At 40.9% G+C, this 23,014-nt stretch overlaps 1 protein-coding gene across 4 annotated transcripts in view; it reads left to right on the plus strand.

The window, feature by feature from the left end:
• Positions 1-669: 669 nt before the first annotated feature.
• Positions 670-23,014, plus strand: part of WDR33 (WD repeat domain 33) — an 81,101-nt gene continuing 58,756 nt past the window's right edge. The window contains exons 1-8 of one of the 4 annotated variants that reach the window (XM_084846745.1): positions 842-1,106; positions 6,811-6,975; positions 17,310-17,535; positions 18,323-18,391; positions 19,076-19,180; positions 19,572-19,667; positions 20,974-21,125; positions 22,849-22,946. In XM_084846745.1, coding sequence (XP_084702871.1) covers positions 17,332-17,535; positions 18,323-18,391; positions 19,076-19,180; positions 19,572-19,667; positions 20,974-21,125; positions 22,849-22,946 — 724 coding nt within the window. In that variant the 5' untranslated portion in view covers positions 842-1,106; positions 6,811-6,975; positions 17,310-17,331. Of the gene's footprint in view, positions 1,107-6,810; positions 6,976-17,309; positions 17,536-18,322; positions 18,392-19,075; positions 19,181-19,571; positions 19,668-20,973; positions 21,126-22,848; positions 22,947-23,014 lie in introns of all 4 variants that reach the window. The other 3 variants (XM_084846743.1, XM_084846742.1, XM_084846744.1) reach the window with 3 other exon arrangements.

The following is a 23,014-nucleotide window of genomic DNA, read 5'->3' on the forward strand; positions in this document are numbered from 1 at the left end:
GTTCAATGGGTGTTACCCCAGGTAAGTATGTTTAGGATTGAAGACTTAATTTCGTAGCTTGCTTATCTTTGCACATACTAGTGTAACCTTTGTTGTGGTGTCCCCTTCCATTTTACAATCCTGTCCCACGGAGCTTTAAACCCACTGATTGCATAGGGGATGGGGATGATAGAATACCTTGGAGTAAAATCTTCATTTCTTGTTGATATGAATGATCTTTAACGTCTGCCTTCTTTTTCTACCACACAAATTTACTCGTGTCTGTTTCTCTGCTGGCTTCCTTTCTCTACCACCATCCCCGTTTTTCCCGCCCGGAGATATTTTTAAAAAGCATGATTTTTTGGGGGGGGAGGCCTTCCCCAAAACACAAAATCGTGACTATTTTGAGACTTCTTAGGTGGTCCTAGTAAGAGATTATGCTACTGTTCGTAGCTGAATTTACTCTCTTTCCCCGCGACCAACCCAACGACTTCCATTCTCTTTTACATGACGAGCACTTCCCTTTCCGGAATGGCAACCGGACGCCCCTACTGTGCTGGATCGCCTATAGTCGCAAGAAGATGACGCACCCCGCTTGATTCTAAAAGCGCATGCGCATTTTAAGCTCTTTTGCGCTCCCCCTCCCTTTGGTTGGCGCACGCGATGACGTCCATCGTGTGCACCGCCTCCAGTCGCTGGTGGGGAAGATGGCGGATGGTGGCGGCGACGGCTCGTGAGGTAGTAGCTTCCGGGATAGGAGAGGTCGGGACGTCGGGGCTCCAGGATACGGGGCTCCGTGAGCAGCTGTTTTGTGAGTGCTTCATGGCAAGGAGATTGGGTGACTTGAGGGTGAAGAGGAGGAGTCCTAGTAAGCCGGAGGACCGCCGCGGTTTCCGCCATGTTTAGGCCGCGAAGACTGCCGCTGTGAGGCTACTGGCGACGAAGGGGCCTGCGGTTGAAAGCCGAGATAGAAAGATACTGTGGGTGGAACGAGAGGGGCTGGCATGAGGTTGAAGGGGAGGCTTGAAAAGAACTAGAAGCTCTTCAGTCCGGGAAAAAGCCGAAGCCCGGCATCCCATAGGAGAGACCTAGCCAGCTTTCTGTCCTGCTGCTTCGAACAGGACACAGTAAGTGGTCACGACCTGATCTTAAGATGTGTGTAGTAGGCGAAGGGAAGGCCTTCGGTGTAGCGTAGTGGGCATGAGTGTGCTCTATGAACTGGGAAGTTCCCCGTTTAGATTTCACCTCAATCATGCGCTCACGAGGTGTCCGTATCAGCCTTAGCCCCACATTTGTAGTGGGATAATGATAATATTGGTCCAGCTTGCAGAACTGTTGTAAGGACTAGTCACTAGTAGATGTCATGCTTTTCGGATCCTTAAAATGTGCTACATAGATGATAAATATTAGCATTTTTAATGTAATGTGTTGGTATAAGAACATGTAAATTTTCAGGTAATAGAACGCTTTAGCAAAAAAGGTAGCAGCTCTAACTGTAAGAAAGAGGCCAGGCTGCAATCCTAAGTGCACTTACTAGGAGTATATTGCTTTGAACACAGTCGGACCTACTTCTGCGTAAACATGTGTGGAATTGTGCTGCTAGTTATACAGTTTTTTAAAATTCTTTCAGATGTTAGTTTAGTCAGACTTCTTAGGGTGCAGTCTTTTGCATATTTAAACAGAAAAAAGACCTATAACTTCCAGCATGCTGGGAGTTGTGGGACTTTTTTCTATCCAAACGTGCATAGGATTACACCTGTAGTAATTTAGATATACTTATGAATATGCTAGAAAAGATGCTAATACTTTTACATCAAAATTTTGTAGACATTGGTATTTTAAAATTTTGAAACATTACTGTCACATATAAATTCAGTAGAAGTTTCAGAAAGTGTGGTTAGGATTATACCTTATGCCAGTAGGTCTCTGGTAATAAAGTTGCTGTGAGCAAGTAATTTCTAACTTCAGTTTTCTCAAAATGAAGAAATCTACAGTTTTCAATTAACACTTTTGCCAGTGGGGCTATGTTCAGTCCATATTCCTATTGTATACTATTTGACATAGGGTTGTTATGAGTTAATATATGCATATTATAAAGCTTGTAGCTGCCTGGTATGTAAACTAGTAATGTAGTTTCTATTCTCTTAGAAGTCAGATGTGTCAGAATTAACTGAACTTTAATACTACAGAAGTTTTCAGTTCTGTGTTTATATACTCTACAAATTATTTATGTTCTATTTTAATACAGCTTTGGTGTCTATTTTAGGCAGAAAGATGTAAGTTTTGAGATGTAAGATGTAAGTTTTAAAATGAAGAAATTTGGGACAAGCCTTGCAATTTGGCTATAAAGCCACAGGAATTTGGTAACCTTTATCAGAAGATTGGTCTGCTTCATCAGATGCAAAAAGTATTATTGAGATTTTCAAGTATATAACAGATTTTCACTGCCAGTACTTCCTACATTTAATTTCCTTTTGACCTCACTGTTTATAATTTTCCCCACCACCATATATACTGTATCCTGTAGTTTCAGGTATATACTGTTTTATATATACCAGAAAAACTCCCAACACTACATGTATCTGATGAATTGGGCTATAATCCACACCAGCTTATGCCAGAATGAATTTGTTAGTAGTTAAGGTGCCACAAGACTCTTTGTTATTTTTTTACTGCAATAGACTAACATGGCTTCCCTTCTAGTAGTTGAAATAAAACATTACTGAACCAATAAGGGCACAATCCTATGGCTGCTAGACAGCTATAAGATCGGTCGGTTCCTGGAAACCTGCCTCCCTGCCCCCTCTCCTACCGCCTTGTAGGCAGCGCAGATCATCCCTGAGCTCCGTACTTGGAAAAGCAGTGCAGAGCAAGGCAAAAGGAGGTGTTCCTGGGAGAGGGCTGGGGAGTGTGGAAGTTCCAGTACGAAATCAGCCACCTAGCCACAAATACAGGGCGGCTGGAGCATGGAGGAGAAGATCCCCTCCACATTCCGCCTGCCCTGCATTAGATAGGCAGTCGCCTCCAAGTTCGAAGGTGGCCACCTATCCCCATAGCATTGCTCCCTAAAATACTTAAATAATTTATTTCTAATTCTTGCTTATTACTTCAAAATAATTCATAGTATATAGTTTATATTTCAAACAAACTATGTTGGCTACTGTTTCATATAAAAATAGTTCATACAAACTTTTGTTTGAACTGTTTATTTGAAACAGTAGCTAGTATCTCAAGTATGCAGATTTGGATATGCTTTGACATTTTTTCTTAAAGCATTCTGAAGAATGAATACGTTTTATTTCTTTTGATCTTTTATTTCCTTGAAATTTGAATATCAAGCGAATTTTATTAATTTCCTTAGGGCATGATCCTATATAGGCAGCCTCCAAACTCAGAGGTAACCGCCTATCCAAAGCAGGGCAGGAAAAGCACAGAGGGGATCATTCCCTCCACACATCTCCTGCCCTGCTTTTTCTCTAGACACCCAATTGTGGCTGTGTAGCTGCAGGAGCACGGAGCGAGGAAGGAGGCTGCTGTACAACACATTGGGTGTGTCATACAGGCAGCTACGATCTCCTTGCCCTGGAACGCCCCCAGCCACGCCCCTCTCCAGTCCCTCCACAGTCCTCTTGCAAGTGCAGAGGATGGGGCTGTTGCAGCACGGAAGTGGGGGGAGGCTGGTTTTCTGGGAACTGACCTCGGAGTGTGGGCTCCGAGTCAGTTCCCGGAAAACAACATATCCTATGGCCAGCTAGCCACTGTCTAGCGGCCATAGGATTGCTCCCTTAGCAGTTCTCAATGGTCCTGCAGTGGGGGCAAGGGGAGAGATATGCAGTAAGGGAATTGATATTCAGTACAATTAAATCTTAAACCGTAACATGCTAATGCTGAAATATTCACTTGTCAAATCAGTTATGAAAAAGACCATTATACTATGTACTTTCTTCAGTTATCTATATTTAGACAAAGTAGGAGAATTGCCATCCACCAGATTCAAACTCTATTAGGCTTTTATTCTAAAGATATTATTCATGAAGATATGCCTTTACCATGAGAGTCTGGTGACACTGTAAAACACCATGACTCTTTTTCTGAGAAAAGTGTCTAAGAAATGGAATTATTATTAATAATAATGGACTAGATTCAAATGTGCCTTTCTGTTCATGGAAGGGCTCTTTGGTGAGTGGAAAGGCCTTTGATCCAGTGGAGGCTCTTGCTAATGGAAGGGGAAGAGGTGGTTTTTGCCAATTCTCTCTTGCTCCACAGCCCCCTGCACCACCTCCCACACTTTTTCAGATGATCCCCAACATCTGGAGCAGTTTTTCACAGAGAAGGGGTATCAGGAAAAAAACAACACTTTCTCCCCCCTGCTTCAGTTAGTGTAGGGATAGGGAACCTGTGGCCTTACAGTTGATGATGGACTGTAGCTCCCATCATCCATGACTATGTGGCTGAGGTGGATGGGAGTTGGAGTCCAACATCTGAAGGGCCATTGATTCCCCAACCCTGGGGCTACTTGGTGTCAGGAACACCATTCGCTCACAGGACCTTTGGATACAACTTTCTCTTTATGCTTTATATCACCACAGTGCGAGAGAGACATTGTGCACAGATTTACTTAAACATTTACCTTGTATTTGTAGAAGAATAAATATTAGCCCCAGACTTTATTTCTCAAGTGTCCATGACCTGTTTTTTCTCTCTTAAATTAAGTTTAATCCAGCCATTATTAAACTTTGTTGTATTACAGACCAGTATTCTGGTTTGCTTAGTTTTTGAAAGCCATCACGTTTTAACATTATAACTTCTGCCTATGTGGAAGGCTGCTTTAAAGGCTTCTGGAATAAAACCCATCTCTTCTTGCTCCTGAATATTTGGAGTGAAGGGAAGAAGGTAATATTGCTAGGTTTGCAAATGGTCTGTTGCTGAGAGCTTTGTGAGCTAAGGGTGCTACTCTTCCTGAATATTTTTTTAAAATTATGCCTGCTATTTGAAAGCCCCTTATTGATTATCTTCCTCCTCTCCTACCCCCATCTTTTAGTAACACCTGCATCATAGTGCAGAAGAGTTTGAGTTTCGGACTTTGTCATTGCTTGGTTTGAAAAATGCCTCTTAGCATCTTTTGCTATTTTTGTTGTTTTGGTCTTGTAGATTACCTCAAGACACACTGGGGATCAGAGTTTAAGAGTCAGTGATAATTCTAAGTACAATCACTTTAAAATCCTATTAATTGCAAAATGATTTGCTTCTAAATAAACCTGTTGGAGACTGCAATCTTAGCTTAATAAAATAGAAGAATCCAGCTAATCAGATAAGGAGTGAAGGTTATATTTGAGATGTGTCCCAATGCGTTTCTTAATCCCCCTCAAAATTAGGTTAATTTTGTGTGGTTTCTTTATCAAATGACTTGGAGTTGCATGGAAAAAAGCAAGATGTAACCAGGTCAGTAACTAGGCAAGTAACCAACACTTTCACCTGTAATTTGGCTGCATCAGGTAATAATTCATTTATTTTTCTTAAGTTCCAGGCTCAAAAGTTTTTAAAAGCAAGGGATTGTATCCAGTGGTGTCATTCCACAAATGGAAGGGAAACTTCTGGTGGAATGCATTTTCTCTCCCACTTGCAGCCCCCATGTCCCCCCGCCCCATCTGCTTTGGAGGGTTGGGGGACTCTCTGGACCAAATTTGAAGTGTGAGGGAGGGGAAAAAAAGAAAGTCTAGTTGTGCAAGCAGAAGTCCTGTTGCATGATATTGGCTCCAAGCAAAAATATTTCACCCCACCCCGTTGGAACTCTTAACTGGAACTATGGCTTGTGCCAGAGAACCTGGCTTCCTCTCAGTCCCAAAGGAACCTGCTGCAGAGTAAGAAAAGTCTTGGGAAATGCCAATGTATAAGGAGTTAGAACTAGTTTTGCTTCTAATTGTAAATTGTCAGTCTCTGGGGAAGCTGCTTGGCTTTCCAGTATTAGATGAGCTTGATTATCTTCGATCTAGTTCTGCATGTATTTTAGAGAGATTTCACGTGCTTAATTGCTAACTTACCTTTTGCAATCTGTGGAAAGGTTACTTGAGGGCACATATATTAAAATATATATGTGCGAAATTTTCCCAAGACGTACCACTCTTTGACTTTATAGTAAGGAAAGCACAAAATCCAAATTTCCTGTAGAACAATGCATTGTGGAATAAAGTGGGATCTTTATCTTCTGATGTAAAATCTAGTCCCAGTACTAACACCCTTGTCAGAAATACAAAAGATAGGTAATTGCATGTGAAGAATAGATGTAGATGGAAGAGAATTTTGGCTAATGTGTGTGCACCAGGATGTAGAAATGTGTTAACCTCAGATGCAGATAATGGGCATGTTATACTACATCATATTTAAAGCCAAGTTTCAGTGGTACACAACATTTGACACCCAATCTCAATCTGGTCTGAGACGCAGCCTTCATAAATGGTCCAGTTTGTGTGCAAACAGATTACTTGATCAAGTGATTGCAGGTAACCTGTTCTTGAACTTGAGATCTGCTACTAGTAGTATGCCTTATCATCTGTTAAGATGGTTTTAAAGTAGGATAGCAAAATTATAGCTTATTACAGTTCCAAGAGCAAGACAGTGTCCAAAAGCACAATTCTGTTTGCTTTTAACGGGCGAAATCATAACCATACAAGCAAGCTTCCACTCATACAATGGGATTTGCCCCTCCCCTCCCCCCTGCAGCCCTATGACCACCGGTTCTCCAACCCCCAGAAGCAAATTTTGAGGGCATGTCTAGAGTCCCAGCATGTCTTTTCTTCCTCAGTATTGGATTCTACTTATTTCTTTTTTCAGTCATTAAGTCGTGTCCGACTCTTCGTGACCCCATGGACCATAGCACGCCAGGCCTTCCTGTCGTAGCCCAATAAAGGCTCTCAGACAAATCATCACCATGCAGTACTTTGATGGATCCTTGATGTCTGCTATTGGAGTCAAATAGGACTGCCATTTAACTTAAAGGTTCAGGAATTGTTTCATAATATTGTCTTGCTTTGGGAGCTAAAGATCATACATAGGGATTCCAAACATATTTATGGGATATATGTCAGGTGCAATTGTTAACAGTTTTGTGGCACCCCGGTGCAGTTCCAGAATTGATGGTGGTAGAACTGGTGTGAGTTTTCTGGATAACAGAAATTTTCCAGAAAAAAAACTTGAGGCCTTAAGGCACGTATGTTCAGCCTGTGAGATACGTGCAAGTGTCAGCTGCTCTCCCTGCAGCCTGTCAAAGCCTGGCAAGCTCCACCCATGATCATCAGCTGGGCTGCAGGGAAAAGACTGCTGTTTGGCACTGCCATTAGCAGCACCAGGACAACAATCTTTGTGGGGATCACTTGTGGGGAGGTAGAGGCTTTAACCCACCCACCCACCGGAATTTTGATGCAGCTGAGATCATTGCTTCCTTGCTGTGATTGGGGGGGGGGGGGACAGCAATCCCAGATGGGGTCGCTTGGGGGTGGAAGAATGTGTGTGTGCATATGCAGTCTCCAACCTGCCCCTGCATGTGGCCCTCATATCCCATGTTACCCACCCCTGCTCTGATTATTGGGGTCTGATTTAGCGGATTAAATTATATGCTTATATTTAGTAAACAAAACTTTTAAAATGCCATGGTACTTCTATGTGTTACATAAATGTCTCAACAAAAAACAAAAGTATGTGAGCTGAAATAAAATTCAATGAAGTGTACAGTGTGGTTTAAATATTTATGCAAATCCAAAACTTTAATTGGAAATCATTTTATTGGAACAGTTGTAAATATTTGAAGACATGGCATCTCAGTAGCATACACTTCTGTACATTGATTAGATTTTAGGGGGAAAACAGAGGCAATGTAAACTTTTACCGTACTGGTTTTAGCACACTCAAATAGCTGTGCATTATATGTGCATTACATGGGTTGTTTAACCTATGGGCTGTCATTACATGTAAAGTAGCCCGCTGTATCTGTTCATTATGTTACTGACTACTTTTATGAAACATTTTTACAAATGGAAAACTTCCATAGAAATCTTCCCATTACAACACATTCTCTGGGGAAAATGGTCTACCCTATAACACTGGGTAGAAGATAAAGAAATGAGGAAGAGGAGCAGAGGTGTGGTGAGTGAAGTAGGGATGACCAACAATCCCTGGTTAATTATTTGAAAGGTTAGTTAAAAGAGCAATGCATTATCGAAGGTCCAAGCTGTTAAACAAGGACTTTTTAATTGCATTTGAAAGACTATTGGAAACTAGTGCTGACACTAGCATAACATGGCTCCCAGCTTCAGCACAATGATCACTAGTTGCAGCTTCTCAAGTCATCAAAGGAAACTTTCATAAAGTCTGAGTCTGAAAGAGAGAGCATTGTAGCTGTTTCATAAGGTTAAACTGAAAAGCAGTCAAAGCCAGTGCACATCCGGAAGATCTAAGTGTACATTACCAAGAGTGTCTCACATCTGTGTAAGCTATATCCCTTTAGGTACTGTTATACCAGAATTCAGTGAAAAATGATATATTGATTATTTTATAAAAAGTAAATTGAGTATTTTAGGCAACTATTAAAAATGTGTACTTTTTTCCAAATCTGTCCACAAAAGTCCACAGAAATACTTCCATTTTAAAGCTTTGGGAATTTTGCTTATTCTTAATGTGTGTGTGTGTGTGTGTGTGTGTGTGTGTGTGTGTTGGCATTTTAATTTTCATTCTCAGCAGTGATGTAGTACAGAAAATTTTTCACTGTTATCTTTTCTAAAAAATCAATTTCTTCTTCATAGAATTAATCAGTAACATAATAAATGGATACAATACCAGCCATATTGTGCAGAGTTAATGTTTTTTCTGGTAACTATCCCTAGGAAGCATGTATGTGTATATATAGCGGCTACATTTGGACATAATGCTAAGCCATGGTTTACTATTACAACAATGAACCTAGCTTTCCCCCTGCCTCGTTTGCTCTGCTCATTTCCTCTCCTCTGATGCAGCTGTGAGGAGGAGACCAAAAGCTTCCACTTCTGTTTTAGATTAATAATTAATGACTTCTGTTTTAGATTAATTAATGTCATTCACACCCTAAACTGTGGTTAATCTTTACTATTCATAGCGAAAACAACCCAGCTTTATAAACTATGCACTGAAGTTGGCTTGTTTCCACTAACCATAATTATAACTAACCCTGTTTGTCTGGGTTTGGACATCATAGTAAGCCATGGTTAATGAAACATAGAAGCGAAAACTCCCAAATTCACAGTTATGCAGAAGGGCAAGGGGTGGGGCAAGCCTAGGAGGACGCTAGGCTTGTTTCTGGTGCGATAAACTTTGGTTTTCGTGTGATGTTCTAATCAGCCCAACATAAATGCATTGCTATTTGAGTATGCCACCATGACTGTGCTAAGTTATTAATGCCTTAATTTTTTCTTAAAATGTAATCAATGGAAGGAAGTGTGTGCTATTGAGTTGTGATGCTATAAAATATTTACAACTTTTCCAATAAAGTTTTCCAACTAAAGCTTTCAGTTTGTTTAAATATGACATTTAAACCACATTAAGTACACTTTATTCTATTTTTTCCTAATCAAATATTTAATTTCAAAGTCTTTTGGCTATTGGAAAAACATTTATGCAGAACATAAACAGTACTGAGCTTGATGGAACTATGGACTGACTTTGTATAGGCTTCCCATGTTCCTAGAGCAGCATACTTCTTAGTTTATTTACTAAGTATAAGCTGAAAATGGTAAATCAGATTCCAGTTGCTTTAGGACGTTGGAAAAATTTCTGATGTCTTAAATCTTCCAGAAAACTTTATGGATTTTATGATTTAAAAACTTCCAGAAAACCCACATCACTGATTCTCAGAACATCAGCATGCTGTTTCATATTTTTATTTCTCATTGTGGAAAATCTGGTGAGAAGCTATATGATCTATGTTAACACTTCAGATTTTTCTGTGTCATTCACTCCGCAAGATCAGATACTCTGGACTGGAAGTTACAAAGCCTTCTAAGGCTGCAGTCCTAAACGCACTTACTAGGGAGTAAGCCCAGAACGAGTGTGGGACTTACTTCCAAGTAAATATGCATATGTTCTAAAGGACTCTCATATTCCCAATAGTTTGCAAAGGGAGAAAAAAATTATATTAGAAGATAGTACTGCCAGTATTTATTTATTTGTTAATTTATATCAAACCTTTGGGGGTTGTGCCACGTTGCGCAAACCTGGCCACCGTAGGTTATTTGAGGGTTATGAAACCTTCACATAATCCTACTACTAACTGAGGGTTATGCAAGAGTTGTTTAACTCTCGAATAACACATGGTGGCCAGGTTTGCATGACATGGTGCAAGCCCTGATCGGGGGTTGCATATTCAAAACAGCAGCCGCGCACACCATGGCTCATCCGATAACCCACGTTAACTCTCTGTGTCGTGCGACCAGGTCAATGTGTTGCCATGGCAGAGGTGGAGATTAAACCTAGGACCCCTAAATACAGGGCCAACATTCTACCCATTGACTTCTGGCTCCCTTTTGGATGCCTTTTAATGATTACCCTCTTGTAGGTCTATCTATCCATCAATTAATTAATTAAATTTCTATACTGCCCAATAGCTGTCTGGGCGGTTTTACACAATTCATCAAGGTTTTAGAATACTCCTGTACTGAATTTCCAAGCCATAATTTAACAAATTACTAGTTTGGATGTTATGTTAATTGCCTCATTGTAGGCTCAATGTATAGTTTATTTGTTTATTTCCCCCCTTGAAATTCTGAAAGATGTTCATTTTGTCCAAACTTCAGCATTGCAACACCATTGTATTGTGAAGGATGATTAAATGTTCTCATACACACCGTGGTTGTAGAAATAGTCTAGTCTGTTTCCTGAATTTCGTAAATTCTGTAACTTATGAGGTGTTTTGCATTAAGGGAGACAATGGAATGTGTACTTACTGGGCCTGTTCAGACATAGCAGAGGCAAATTGTGGGTTTATTATAATAATTATGATTTGCCACGGCACGTGCCCCCGTCATTTTGAGTATGCAACCTCCAATCAGCCCATTTGGAGGTTGCTCCATGACATCCAAACTGGGATGCTTTGCCTGGGTCCAGACAATCAGCTGGGAAAAGAAGCCATGGTGGCTTCTTTTTCCCACCCTGTGCATGCCACATGTGCACTCGCCATTTCCTTAATTGCCATCGCTGTGGTGCAGGTTGCCATGTTAACCGAACCTGGGCTGGTGGGGTTGGCTTCCAAACCACTCTGCAACCCATAGCTTGTAGGGGTTACAGGGTGGTTTGGACGCCACCCCTGCTGTGCACCTCACTGGGGTTGGGTGACATACCAACCCACGCTGCAGGTAGTTAGGGATATGGCAGGTGCACAAGCGGCACATGTGGGATGGGAAAAAGGAGCCACAGTGGCTTCTTTTCCGCTTCTGATCATTCTTACCGAGTCTGTGGGTTAAAGGTAGGCTTGCAAAGCAGGAAGACAGTCACTACTTTCTAGTTTTCTTTGAGACTTAGCACAAGGTCTGGGGAGAGTGTGGGATGATCTTGCAAGTATAGAAGTAGCAAGCTGGCAAGTGTATTTCTGGACCCATGGCTGCATGCGTTTGTGTGCCCCGGAGGATGGATGCAGGTGCAGGCAGCATGTGCAACAGACCTCCAGGCTTGTTTGCATGTGTGAAGGCCTCTGCACTTTGCCCTCTCTACATGCAAACATTGGGCTGGATTGTGCCCAATATTCTTTTCCTATGCTAAGAAGGCCCAACCAGTTAAACCATTCTTCATAAGAAGAGTGATTTATTTATTCCTTTGATTTGCATCCCACTTCTTGATTGAAGTCCCTAAAGTGGTTTACAACATTCATAAAATCCACAATTCCATTAAAACTCTTAGAATTTAAGACACCAAATAAATGCATCTAGGAAAAGGGACTGTGTGTGGAGGAGAGAAGATAAGCTGAAAGACAGAATTTAAAAATGATGAATAAACAAAAACTAGAAAGAAAACAGAAACCAGACAGAAGGAAATAAAAATTAAAAATGTAAACGCCTCCCAAACTGTATACAAGTTTTAGTTTGAACATATGGGATGGGGGTGGAATCTGCAGAAGGAGCAATTCTGAGCTGCTCAGGAACAAGCATATAATGGTGATTTTGCCTGCTGCCTCATCTCTGGAGTTCTCTTCTCTCTTCCTTTCTCCATCTCCTGGCTTGTTAGACAACATAGGCTTAATTTAACACCAACAGTTATTTAACAAGTATTGGAAAAGAGGCTTCATTGCCTATCTAGAGTATGTAAAATCCATACATTGACTCCCTTAAGAATTTTTTAACTTTAATATTAAGCTTTTGTTGTAGCTAAGTACTATTTTAGTATGGTATTATGAACTTGTATGTTGGCTCTTACAAAGTAATTACAGCATTACTTTGTATGTGAAGTTTCTTCCATAATGTTTGTGAGAGATCAGTTAGTAATAGTTTAAACTGTTTCCCAAGCGTATTGTGGCAAACTGTGTCCTATTTACTTCAGGGTTGCATTATAAAGAACACTGAAACTTGCAGTAAAGTTGCACTAGGGGCAAAACTGCAATTTTTACTCACAGCATCATGTCTGTCTTTGTTGGCTGCTTCAGTTGATTTTTCTTGGCTGAAATGCTCCAGATTTAAGCTTTTGTAGTCTTATACAGATACAGCCTATGTAACTTTACAGGGCAGAATTCAATGCTGCCCATGCGTGTGTGGCCTACCACTTGCAGAACAGCAATTTAGCACTTCTGGAGGCAAGCTGAAACGAGTGGGAATGCTCATTTCTGGAAGGGGGCAGTTTGGCAGAGCTCACATAAGGAAGCGCCACTGACCTGTCCCCTTCCAGAAACAAGCAGTCAGCTCCACTAGTGGATGGGCAACACTGGATTCTGCCCTTAATCTGAAAAATGTACATAGCCTGATAGCCCTTCCCAGTAATGACTGGGGTCCAAAGCTCTGTGTGCAGTGTTCTACACACACGCACACGCAGGGCCTTTTCAGATCCTCCCTTCTTATAGTAGCCCCTGTGCTGCCGCAAAACATCCCACAAAGCTTCTCACATGAAGGCCTACCGACAGAAGGAAATATTGCCCACCTGCCTGCCACCATGACTCCCCACCGTTCTGAGTGTGGAAGCAGATCCCCCCCATAGTCAGCATTTGGACAATCAAATCTTGGGTTAGGAAGCTGAGATATGAATGAGCTTCATGCACCTACGCACAGCCATTTTGCTCCTCCCTTCATGTAAGCAAGGAAACCAGCCAGGAAGGCGCAATTAACCATAGCTTCTCGTTACATCCAAACTGGGAACTATTGTTAATGGCTTCCAAACAAGACAGGATATGGAAACCAACTTTAAACCATGATAATTTTCATTATAGAATTGCCATATAGTGTACATGGTGGTAATTTCTTCAAGATTATTTTGAAATATTTATAGATTTAGCTTAAATGAGTTCAAACATTTCTGCATTTGCAGTGTGCTAGACTACAATCCTATAAGTGCCTACTTGGGGGTAAGCACCATTGAACTCAGTGGGTCTTACTTCAGAGTAGGCATGTATTTTTATATATTTATTTCTGTACTGCCCGATAGCTCTTGGCTATTGTATACAGTAGTATAAATGTATACAATTTTATTGTTAATGTCTTCAATTGGAGACATTGAAGTTGCAATCCAGTATGCACTTATCTGGAAGAAAGGCCCATTGAGGTCAATAGGGCTTACATCTGAATAGATGCATATAGATTGCACTGTAACACTACAATCATATGTATGTCTACTCAGAAGTAAACACTGTTAAATTCTATGAGACGCATTCTCGGGTAAGTGTGTACATGACTGCAGCCTAAACTTGCGATTGAGTGTCTGAATTAACCAAGAAAAGTATAATTTTAATACAGCTTGATTTGTCATATGAATGTTGTAGGCCTAGTAAGGAAATAAAAGGAGAACTTGTCAGTGAGCTCTTTGAAGGGGAGTAATTTTTTAAAAAAACATATCTCACCCTAGAGCAAGGGTAGACAACCTGCTGCCCTCCAGATGTTTTAGACTATAGTTCTCATAAACCCCAACCAGCATGACCAATAGTCTGGGATTATGGGCATTGTCCTCCAAAGCATCTGGAGGACTACAGGTTGCCTATCCCTGCTCTACAGCCTAGTTTGGCCCTTTAGACACAGGGGAGTTTCAGTGGAGGCACACAGCCACATCCAAGATGCTAAATTTCCCAGCCATGGAGTAAAACCTGGGTTTTGCTTGCCAAGCTAAGTCTTTTTCCTCAGAAGGCACATTTATAGACACAACCAACAGTGATACCTGCTTGTGAACTTGCAGGCGGAGAGCTTGGGAGCTGCCTTAATCATGGCCTGCTCAGTGCAGAAGTAATATTTAACCATGGTTAATACTAACTCCCCAGATGTTTTGGACTACAATTTCACATTGCAGCTTGTGGCCAGTCCTTATCCATATTAAAGGTATTTAGAGATAACACTTAGCCATGATTAAGGAAAACAAACCAACAGTTAAATGTTATGTCTGCATTGTGGCCTAAGTAGGACTGAGGTGACAAATGCAGAATGAAGCAGACAAGCATGGCCACTGCCGAGGTTTTTTGCTGTGAAAACCCAGTACAGCCCTGCCCAGCTCTCTCCCCATGCCTTCTGTGATCAGAAGGTACAGAATTGTTGCCTTGGCATGATGCTCCAGCCCAGTCAGGCTCTCTCCATTCTCATAAAACCTGAACACATAGTACAGAGTTGGTGAGGTATGCAGGAACTCAGCACAAGCAAGAGAAGAGCTGGACGACCACTCCCAGATTTTATCTGCTACAGATAATTGCAGGGGTAATTTTTCTTTATGTAATCTAAAAAGTGTTAAAGGTACATATAGTTTAGAACAGGGATGGGCAATCTTTTTTCTGTTGAGGGCTGCATTTCACTGTGAGTAACTTGTCAGTGGCCTCATGTCAGCAATGAGCAGGGCTGGAGCCAAAAGTGAGTGGGACACCCCTTTTCTTGTTCTGCCACTCTTTTCTCTTTCTTCTGCCACCCTTTTTCTCTCCCTCTTCCTTCCCGACCAGCAAGCTGTCAGGAAAGAGACAGACAGCTCTTGCCAGAGGTTTGAAATGATCTTATGCAGAGGGCTGCAGGTTGCTCACCCAAGTTAAAATCTAAAAGAATAAACCCATAATCTGTGTAACATATAAATATAGTATTCATTTGGAGAGGCCTATGGATGCCAGAAATATACTGATATCAATAAATGTTATAACTTCGTATCTTTAGGTTCTTATGACAGACAACAGCTCTAGACTAGGTGGTAGAATAAGCCTCTAATCCCAAAATAATTTCAGCCTTATATGACCTGACTTTTAAATGATAGTAAACTATATACCTATTCAAGTAGTTTAAATAAACTATATACCTATTCAAGTAGTTTAAATAAAATACAGTATAGTATTAACATTTTAAAGTTTTAAATATGTTGAATTTTAATTGATCAACTAACAAGTATCTGTCACCTGAGACATGGTGAAATTACTAGACAGTTAAATTTTGATGTAGGAAATCCAAGTTCAAATTCCCATTCCACTACTAAATGGCACGTCTCAGTCTCCAAATCCCTCCGTGATCTAGTGCAGAGGAGACCCATATGGAGGTAGGTCAGTTTGATTCTGCCTCAGGGATCCTAATGACCCCAAGCCAGGAACCAGAATCTATGGCTCTGCTATGTCCCCCTTCACCTATGGCCCCTTACTCCTTGGTAAGTACCTGACAAAAAGATTCAGCTGCAGACCACCCAACAATGCCAGAGTAGCAGGCTGCAAGCAAAGACTCTGCCCCTTTACATTATTGATCCATTAACATTCGGCCAAATACCTGTCAGTTGAGATATATGGTGCAATGGCTAATTTGCAGCTAGAGTGGGGCTTGGGCACTCAGTCTGCTTCACCATGAAGGTGCTTCTTGTTGAAGCATTCTGTTGCTTCCAAGAAAGTTATCATTGGGAATTACCTCAAGTCCTGAAATGTGGGTAGTTGATGCCTGCTGCTGGTTAGTCTCTTCCAGGCTTTGTTCAGCATCTCTTGGTCTCATAGCTTTGCTGGAACAGGACATGAAACTCAATAGATGACCTTGGGTAAATTGCTAATCTCTCAGACTAATTTATCCATAGCATTCTTGGGAGCTGAAATATCGTCTTCATAGATTAAAACATAATAGAAATGCATTATTGGACTCATTTGCATGATCAAACAGCTCACCGTGGTTTATATAAGCCACAGTGGGCTGTGGAGCATGTGAGTGGCCATTTTTATATTCAAGCCATAACCACGGCTTGTGTCATCCGAACCCGGCAGGTGGGTGGTGTGAGAGTTAAACAACCCTTGCAGAACCCATGGCCTTTTTTAGGGTTATGCACAACCTAATGAATTTTCAGGATGGCGCCTGTGGGCGCTGTGATTTGTCATGGCTTAAATAAGCCACAATGAGTCACGGTGATTGTGTGAACCCATTCATTGAGACAAACAAGGTCTGCCATAAAAATGTGGAGAAAACATGGTGAGTGGGGGGAGGGAGTGTGCATGCATGTGCACATCCTAAAAAAATGGTGAACGCATAAGAAGGGGAATAGGAAGGGGGAAATTGAATGAACCACAGGGAAGAAAGGAAAGCTGATAGATCAGGGGAGGTAATACAATTAAGAGAGCAGTTCTCCAACAAAACACAGGTACTAGTGAGGTCTTGAAGCAGGGAAGGGATGTTTAGGATTAAAACATTAAAGGGGAACTTCTCCCTTAACTATCCATTGGACAATGTAGCATGTTTTAAAATGCTATCTTGATAACATGATCTATATAGTGTAATACCTTTATTAGGCCAACTCATAAATCACTAAAATGTGCAAGCTTTCAAGATCTCCAGATCTCTTAATCAGGCAAGGCATTACAAAAAACAGGTTGGGTGGGGATTGCAGGGGAACATGACTAGATATAGATTGTCTACAACAACCAGTAAGTTGTCATTTTGTTCTCTTCTATTCCACCCCCCTCTCCCATGCTGTTTGTAACATTTTGCCTAATGGAAATGTCAAAACTTGCAGACCTTTTGTGAACTTCAGGTTGACCTAACAGAGGTATTACACTATATGGATTTTTGGATTTTTTCTTATGGCCAACGCGACTGTGTTTATTTTCAATTACATGGAGAATTCTTTAGATATCTTATATGTTGGCATTTTGGCAAACTTTATTTGCTTGAATTTGCTGTCTTTTTTTCTAGATCTTTCAAAGCAAAAGTCACCATGGCCACAGAAATTGGCTCGCCGCCACGGTTTTTCCATATGCCAAGGTTTCAGCACCAGGCTCCTCGGCAACTATTCTACAAGAGACCTGATGTTGCTCAGCAGCAAGCAATGCAGCAGCTCACTTTTGATGGAAAACGTATGAGAAAAGCTGTGAACCGAAAAACTATAGACTATAATCCTTCTGTAATCAAATATTTGGAGGTATGTTCAGAACCTGTTCCACATGTGTTTGCAATTTGTTTTTTTAATTTTAGAGGTTTTAGATCCACTCAGACAAAATAAGCATACAATAAAAGGATAGAGATTGTGCTGAATATTTTGTGAATTAACCTAATTTGTGTGGGTAGGGGAAAAGAAGCTAGCTTGAAATGCTAATATTGAGACAAACATCGGAAAGGGGAAGGATTCTGAGCCATTTCCTACTACTCATAAAAATGTCACACCAAAAAGTGACCTGGAAAGAGGGCAAAAGGTATTCTTATTTTCATCCCCTGCAAGCACCAGGTCATCTTTCATCCTGGCCACACTGAATTGGGGGAAACAGCAAGACCTGGAACTCTTGTTCCCCTCTATCCCACTGATGAGAGGCTAATTTCTTCCTTTCACTAATGGGACAGGTAAGACCCATACAGCAAGATAACTATGCTCTGATCTCCCTGGAGAGTGTTTCCAGCTCTGAGTGTAAGGTGGGATCTTATTTCCCTGAGGCCTTGCTCAGGCTGGTGCTGTTTTGGTAGCAAGTTTGAAAAGCAAGGAAAGAATGATTTCTGGGGCACTGGATTCTAGCTTTTCACTGCTTGGAAGAAGAACGTCGCCAGCTGCTTCTACCAGGCTTTCATATTTAATTGTAAAATTAAATACTGTGCTTCCCCTTTTCCACAAATAATTCTACCCTCAAAGAGCAGATGGCAGACCCTGTTTCTCAATTGCTCCAAACTAGCCAGTGCTCTGTAGCCAATAATACTAACCAAATGTTTGCTCTTTCCAGAATAGAGTATGGCAAAGAGACCAACGGGATATGCGGGCAATTCAGCCTGATGGAGGGTATTATAATGATGTGAGTACACATTTTTATTTGGAGCTCTGGACTATAAAGCATTCTTCCTGAAAGAATGAAGAATTTGGTATAAACTGTAATTTGTTGCTTTAACTGTGGGAGATGTGAATAATGGTGTGAATTTGTGCTAAAGAAACTTAATTCAACACGTGTCTGAAAGAAAGTGATAGTACTTGAATGTATTTTGTTGCCTTCTAATGTGCTGAGTAGGTCTAAAGCACTAGGCTTGGATTCTTGGATTCAAAGATCCCACAAAATGAGCAGAAGAGACTTTGGATTGCGTGTGAATGTGTGTAACCAAGTACCTCACTCCTCCTGTGCCCCCCTGAAAAGCTGCTCCGGAGGATTCCCCATATCCTCTGGATCTAGGTTTAAAGGGGCCAGGACAGGGGGCTGCAGATATGGAAAGGAGAAATTGGCAACACAGAGACAACCCTTATACAAGTAGAAGCATTTACTATTTGCACAGTGGGATCGCTGGATCCAAGCTCTATGTAGAATAGTTCTTAGAATCAGTATGATGCTTGGTGTGCTTAATGTGTAGGGTAGTGTCTTTACAAACGTTGAGCTTGTTTGGAGCCTTACACCTTCAAGAGCAAAAGCTTACAACCAAATTATTGTTTGGGAGGGTTTGGGGGGCGTTTTATTAAGTACCACATAACCTTTTTTCCTTCTCTCTTCTAGCTGGTCCCACCAATAGGAATGTTGAACAATCCTATGAATGCTGTAACAACAAAATTTGTTAGAACATCTACCAATAAAGTAAAATGTCCAGTTTTCGTTGTTAGGGTAAGTATGGTGTTACACAGCATTGTGTCAAATTGCCTAGAATTAAGTGTCTCAGTGGTAACTTTCCAAAAAGCGACCAGTTTCATTTGACTCAGAGATGGTATTTCACTGTCACACAGAAGTGGACAGAACATATATCCACTAGTGGACAGAACATATATCTACTAGTACCCAAAGCACTGGAAATAGTGCATGGGATAAAAAATAAAGTGTTCGTGTGTGGACACTGTAAGTAAAAACCAACATAGGGAAGGCTGCAAAGTACAACTTTGTACAACTTGTACAAAGTACAACAAAGTACATGTTGCCCATTCTTGCAATCAACTCTGCAATAGTGATAGAGTAACAGTGTGTGTTCTAATACAGTCTTAATTCATGTTTGCTCTTATAGTGGACTCCTGAAGGGAGGCGCTTGGTTACTGGGGCTTCTAGTGGAGAATTCACCTTATGGAATGGGCTTACTTTCAACTTTGAAACAATATTACAGGTAAATCAATATAAAAGTTGTCTGATCTTTAATTCTGTCAGTAGTGTCTGCTTTCTTTCCATTGTAAGTGGATGGAGAACAAGTTTTAAGTGGATGGAGAACATCCACTGTAAGTGGATGGAGTATTGGGAGTCAGAGCCATTTCAGACTTTTCATTTCTTTTTTTATTTAGCTATTGAGATTTTGAGGAAGTCATTTAAATCTTGGGTCCCCAACATGGTGCCCACCGGACTCCCTGCCCCTCTAGATATATATTTGTTGTTGGGTTTTTAAATTAGATCTTAAGTGGGAGGCTGGCATGCTGCAAAGATGGCCTCCAGTGCCATCTTTTATTTCAAAAAAATGCTTCTGAAGCCCATGTAGACTCCAGAGGCATTCCTAGAAGAAAATAAATGGTGAGGGCTCCTGTGCTTAATTTTGGAGCATGCCTAGCTGCTGCCTCTTCCCCCCCCCCGCCCCTCCAGGAAGCAAGGGGCTCACAGGGAATGTCCTGTGGATCTAGAGGGGGTCTTTTGCCTGTACTGTGCATGTATATGTGTGTTTTGCCTGTTTGGAGGAGGGGTGTATTAGCTGGTTGATTGGTTTGGTTTTGGTGTGATATGTGTTTTGCCTGGGTTTAGTGTGTATGTGTTGCCTGGTCTTCTGTTTTTTTGTATTGGTGTGGGTGGATGTTCTGCCTCTGGGTGGGTGTTTCTCTCTGCGCATCACCAATCTGCCTTCTGTGAAATGGGTATAGGGGCACAAAACTGTAGGTTCAAACGTGGTTTTATGTTTTGAAGCCCTGACCCTACCTCTACCTTGTGCTTAGGTTCTTGGACACATTATTTTTCCTTTAGCCTCACCAGTTTGCCTTGCTGAAACTGGGTGTTTTGTGACTGGCCATACCCACCATGGTAGCCATTTTGTGAATGGGTAAACCACTCTGACAGCCATTTTGTGAGAGCACCCACAGCACTCTCTCAAAATTCTAAATGTGCCCACCAAACCAAAAAGGTTGGGGACCCTTGTTTTAAATTAAGTTCATTTTTGTCCTTCTCTAATATGAGAGACTTCTCCTTTCTGTGATAATTAAAACACATTTGGCAACAAAATACTAACTATGTTAAGTAATTTTGTAATGCTACTGAAATTTTGATAATAGTTCCCACCAAAAAAATGTATAAGTTTACATATATTCCATTTTTTCATTCTTACATTTATCAACGTTACATTTAATAAGAGTTTTTTCTAGTTTTGGTGAGGTGATAATGCTTGAGATCACTTGAACACCCTCACTAGAAGTTTTCCTTTCTTTCTGACTTTGCAGGCTCATGACAGTCCAGTAAGGGCTATGACTTGGTCACACAATGACATGTGGATGTTGACAGCAGACCATGGGGGATATGTGAAGTATTGGCAGTCCAACATGAACAACGTCAAGATGTTCCAGGCACATAAGGAGGCGATTAGAGAGGCCAGGTTTATACACAATATACCATTTTCTGTAGTTCCTATTTCCATGATTAGATTGTTCTCTGAGTGTATTCTGGGTGCAGACGTGCATGGGTGTTGTCAGATTCTGAGAAATGTCCTGCACCACATAAACATGTTTTCCTTTGTTTCCACAATTTCATGGATTTGCTGGCATTTCTCTGAAATAGTGTTGTCCCAGTATCTGCCTCTGCAATATGTTAGAGATGTATTTGTCTGCCGCATTTTGCACTGGTATTGGTTTCTTTTATATATGGTCACAATGTGTATCAGTTATTCTTTTTTATGCTCACTGTGTAAGATGACAATTTCATTCCAAATAAAGAATTCAGATTTTAATAATATAATTGAATAAAATATAATCCAGAAATAAAACAGCTGCATAGTTCTCACAACATAAAAAGCTAAATAAAGTGAAGAACTGCTTGGCTTGGTGAGGCCAAGATGTCCAGTAGCATGAAGGACCCACACAGATTTCCACATCCAGAAGTCATGTTTAATATTGAATGGGTTCTTCAAGTTCGAAATCTAAAGCTGACAAGACAACTTTAGGACATCTTCCTGGTTCAGTGTCAATACTCCACCTGCGCAAATGTATACTTACTATAAAAATGAAGTGGTATTTCCTTGTTGAGAAGCGTGTGAAGAATGCTTATAGTCTAAGCAAGGGATATAAGTAAAGGAAATCTATTTTATTAAAGTGTGCCTGAAAGAGGAACTGCAGAAGCAAACTAAACCGACAGCAGTGTTTCCTCAGGTTTTGGTGCTGTCCATTGGGGAAGAAGATTCACTACCACAGAAGCACTTTCCATTGAATTTGCCATTTTCCCTCTTGATTCAGGATTTCCTGGCAAAGGTTAACAAGTTATTTATATAGATGTACACTAGCGTAGCTGTGAACTGGATTTCTCCAAAGTTTTTCTCACACACAAAGTTCCAGGAATTTCAAGGGGACTACTGTTTGAATAATCTGAACAGATTCTTCCTTGGTTGTTCACTTATCAGAAAAGAAGTGGCTACCCATCTATAACTGGTGATGGTCCAACCAAAGCATAATATAGCTCCATGAGGGACTGCTACCCATTTCTCCATATTTTATATTAAGTTTCACAAGCCCTGAAGCTTCTTCCATGGTTCTAGGATTTTACTAGAGTGGCAAATCTTCTCTCAGTACTTTTTGGGGGTGGGTGGGGCAGAGCTACGTAGGCCATACATGATTTATTTTTTACTCATCAAGGACTTGTAGTTGTCCCTGCCCCCTTTCTCTTATTACAAGAACTCTGTGGATGAAGAAGAAATATACCTAGTATTAACTCCCCGGGATTGCTTCTTCCATGCTTCTTTCAAAAGCATGGAATGCCTGCTTTTGTCAGTTTCACATTTTATACAGATATTGCAGAGACAGTGCAGATCCATTCAACCATGAGTGGAACAGGGCACAATGTAAGTTCTGCAGAAGCCGTCTCCATTTGGTTGGGGACCAAAATGCAGAAATAAGAACTTTATTCTACGGAGGTACATAGCAGAACTCTGTTAAGCAAATGGACTGAATTATGCCAACGGGATGAAGTATACCTTTCTGGGCACAATATGTTCAGGTGCCTCCATCAGTATATATTAACACTTGACCAACATTTTGCCCTGTCTGAGAAGTTTAGATGATCTGTTAAATGCTGACTTCTTTCCCCTGCTGTGTGTCTTCATGTAACAGTTTCTCACCCACGGATAATAAATTTGCTACATGCTCTGATGACGGCACTGTTAGAATCTGGGACTTTCTACGTTGCCATGAGGAGAGAATTCTTCGAGGTATGTGTACAAAAAAGTACTGATTGGGATATGTCAGAAGGGGAAAACTCTTTGTAATTGCCCACATA

Source organism: Heloderma suspectum, chromosome 3 (genome assembly GCF_057233095.1).
Source record: "Heloderma suspectum isolate Gila_16-S chromosome 3, 16-S_ref, whole genome shotgun sequence".
NCBI classification, from domain to species: domain Eukaryota; kingdom Metazoa; phylum Chordata; class Lepidosauria; order Squamata; family Helodermatidae; genus Heloderma; species Heloderma suspectum.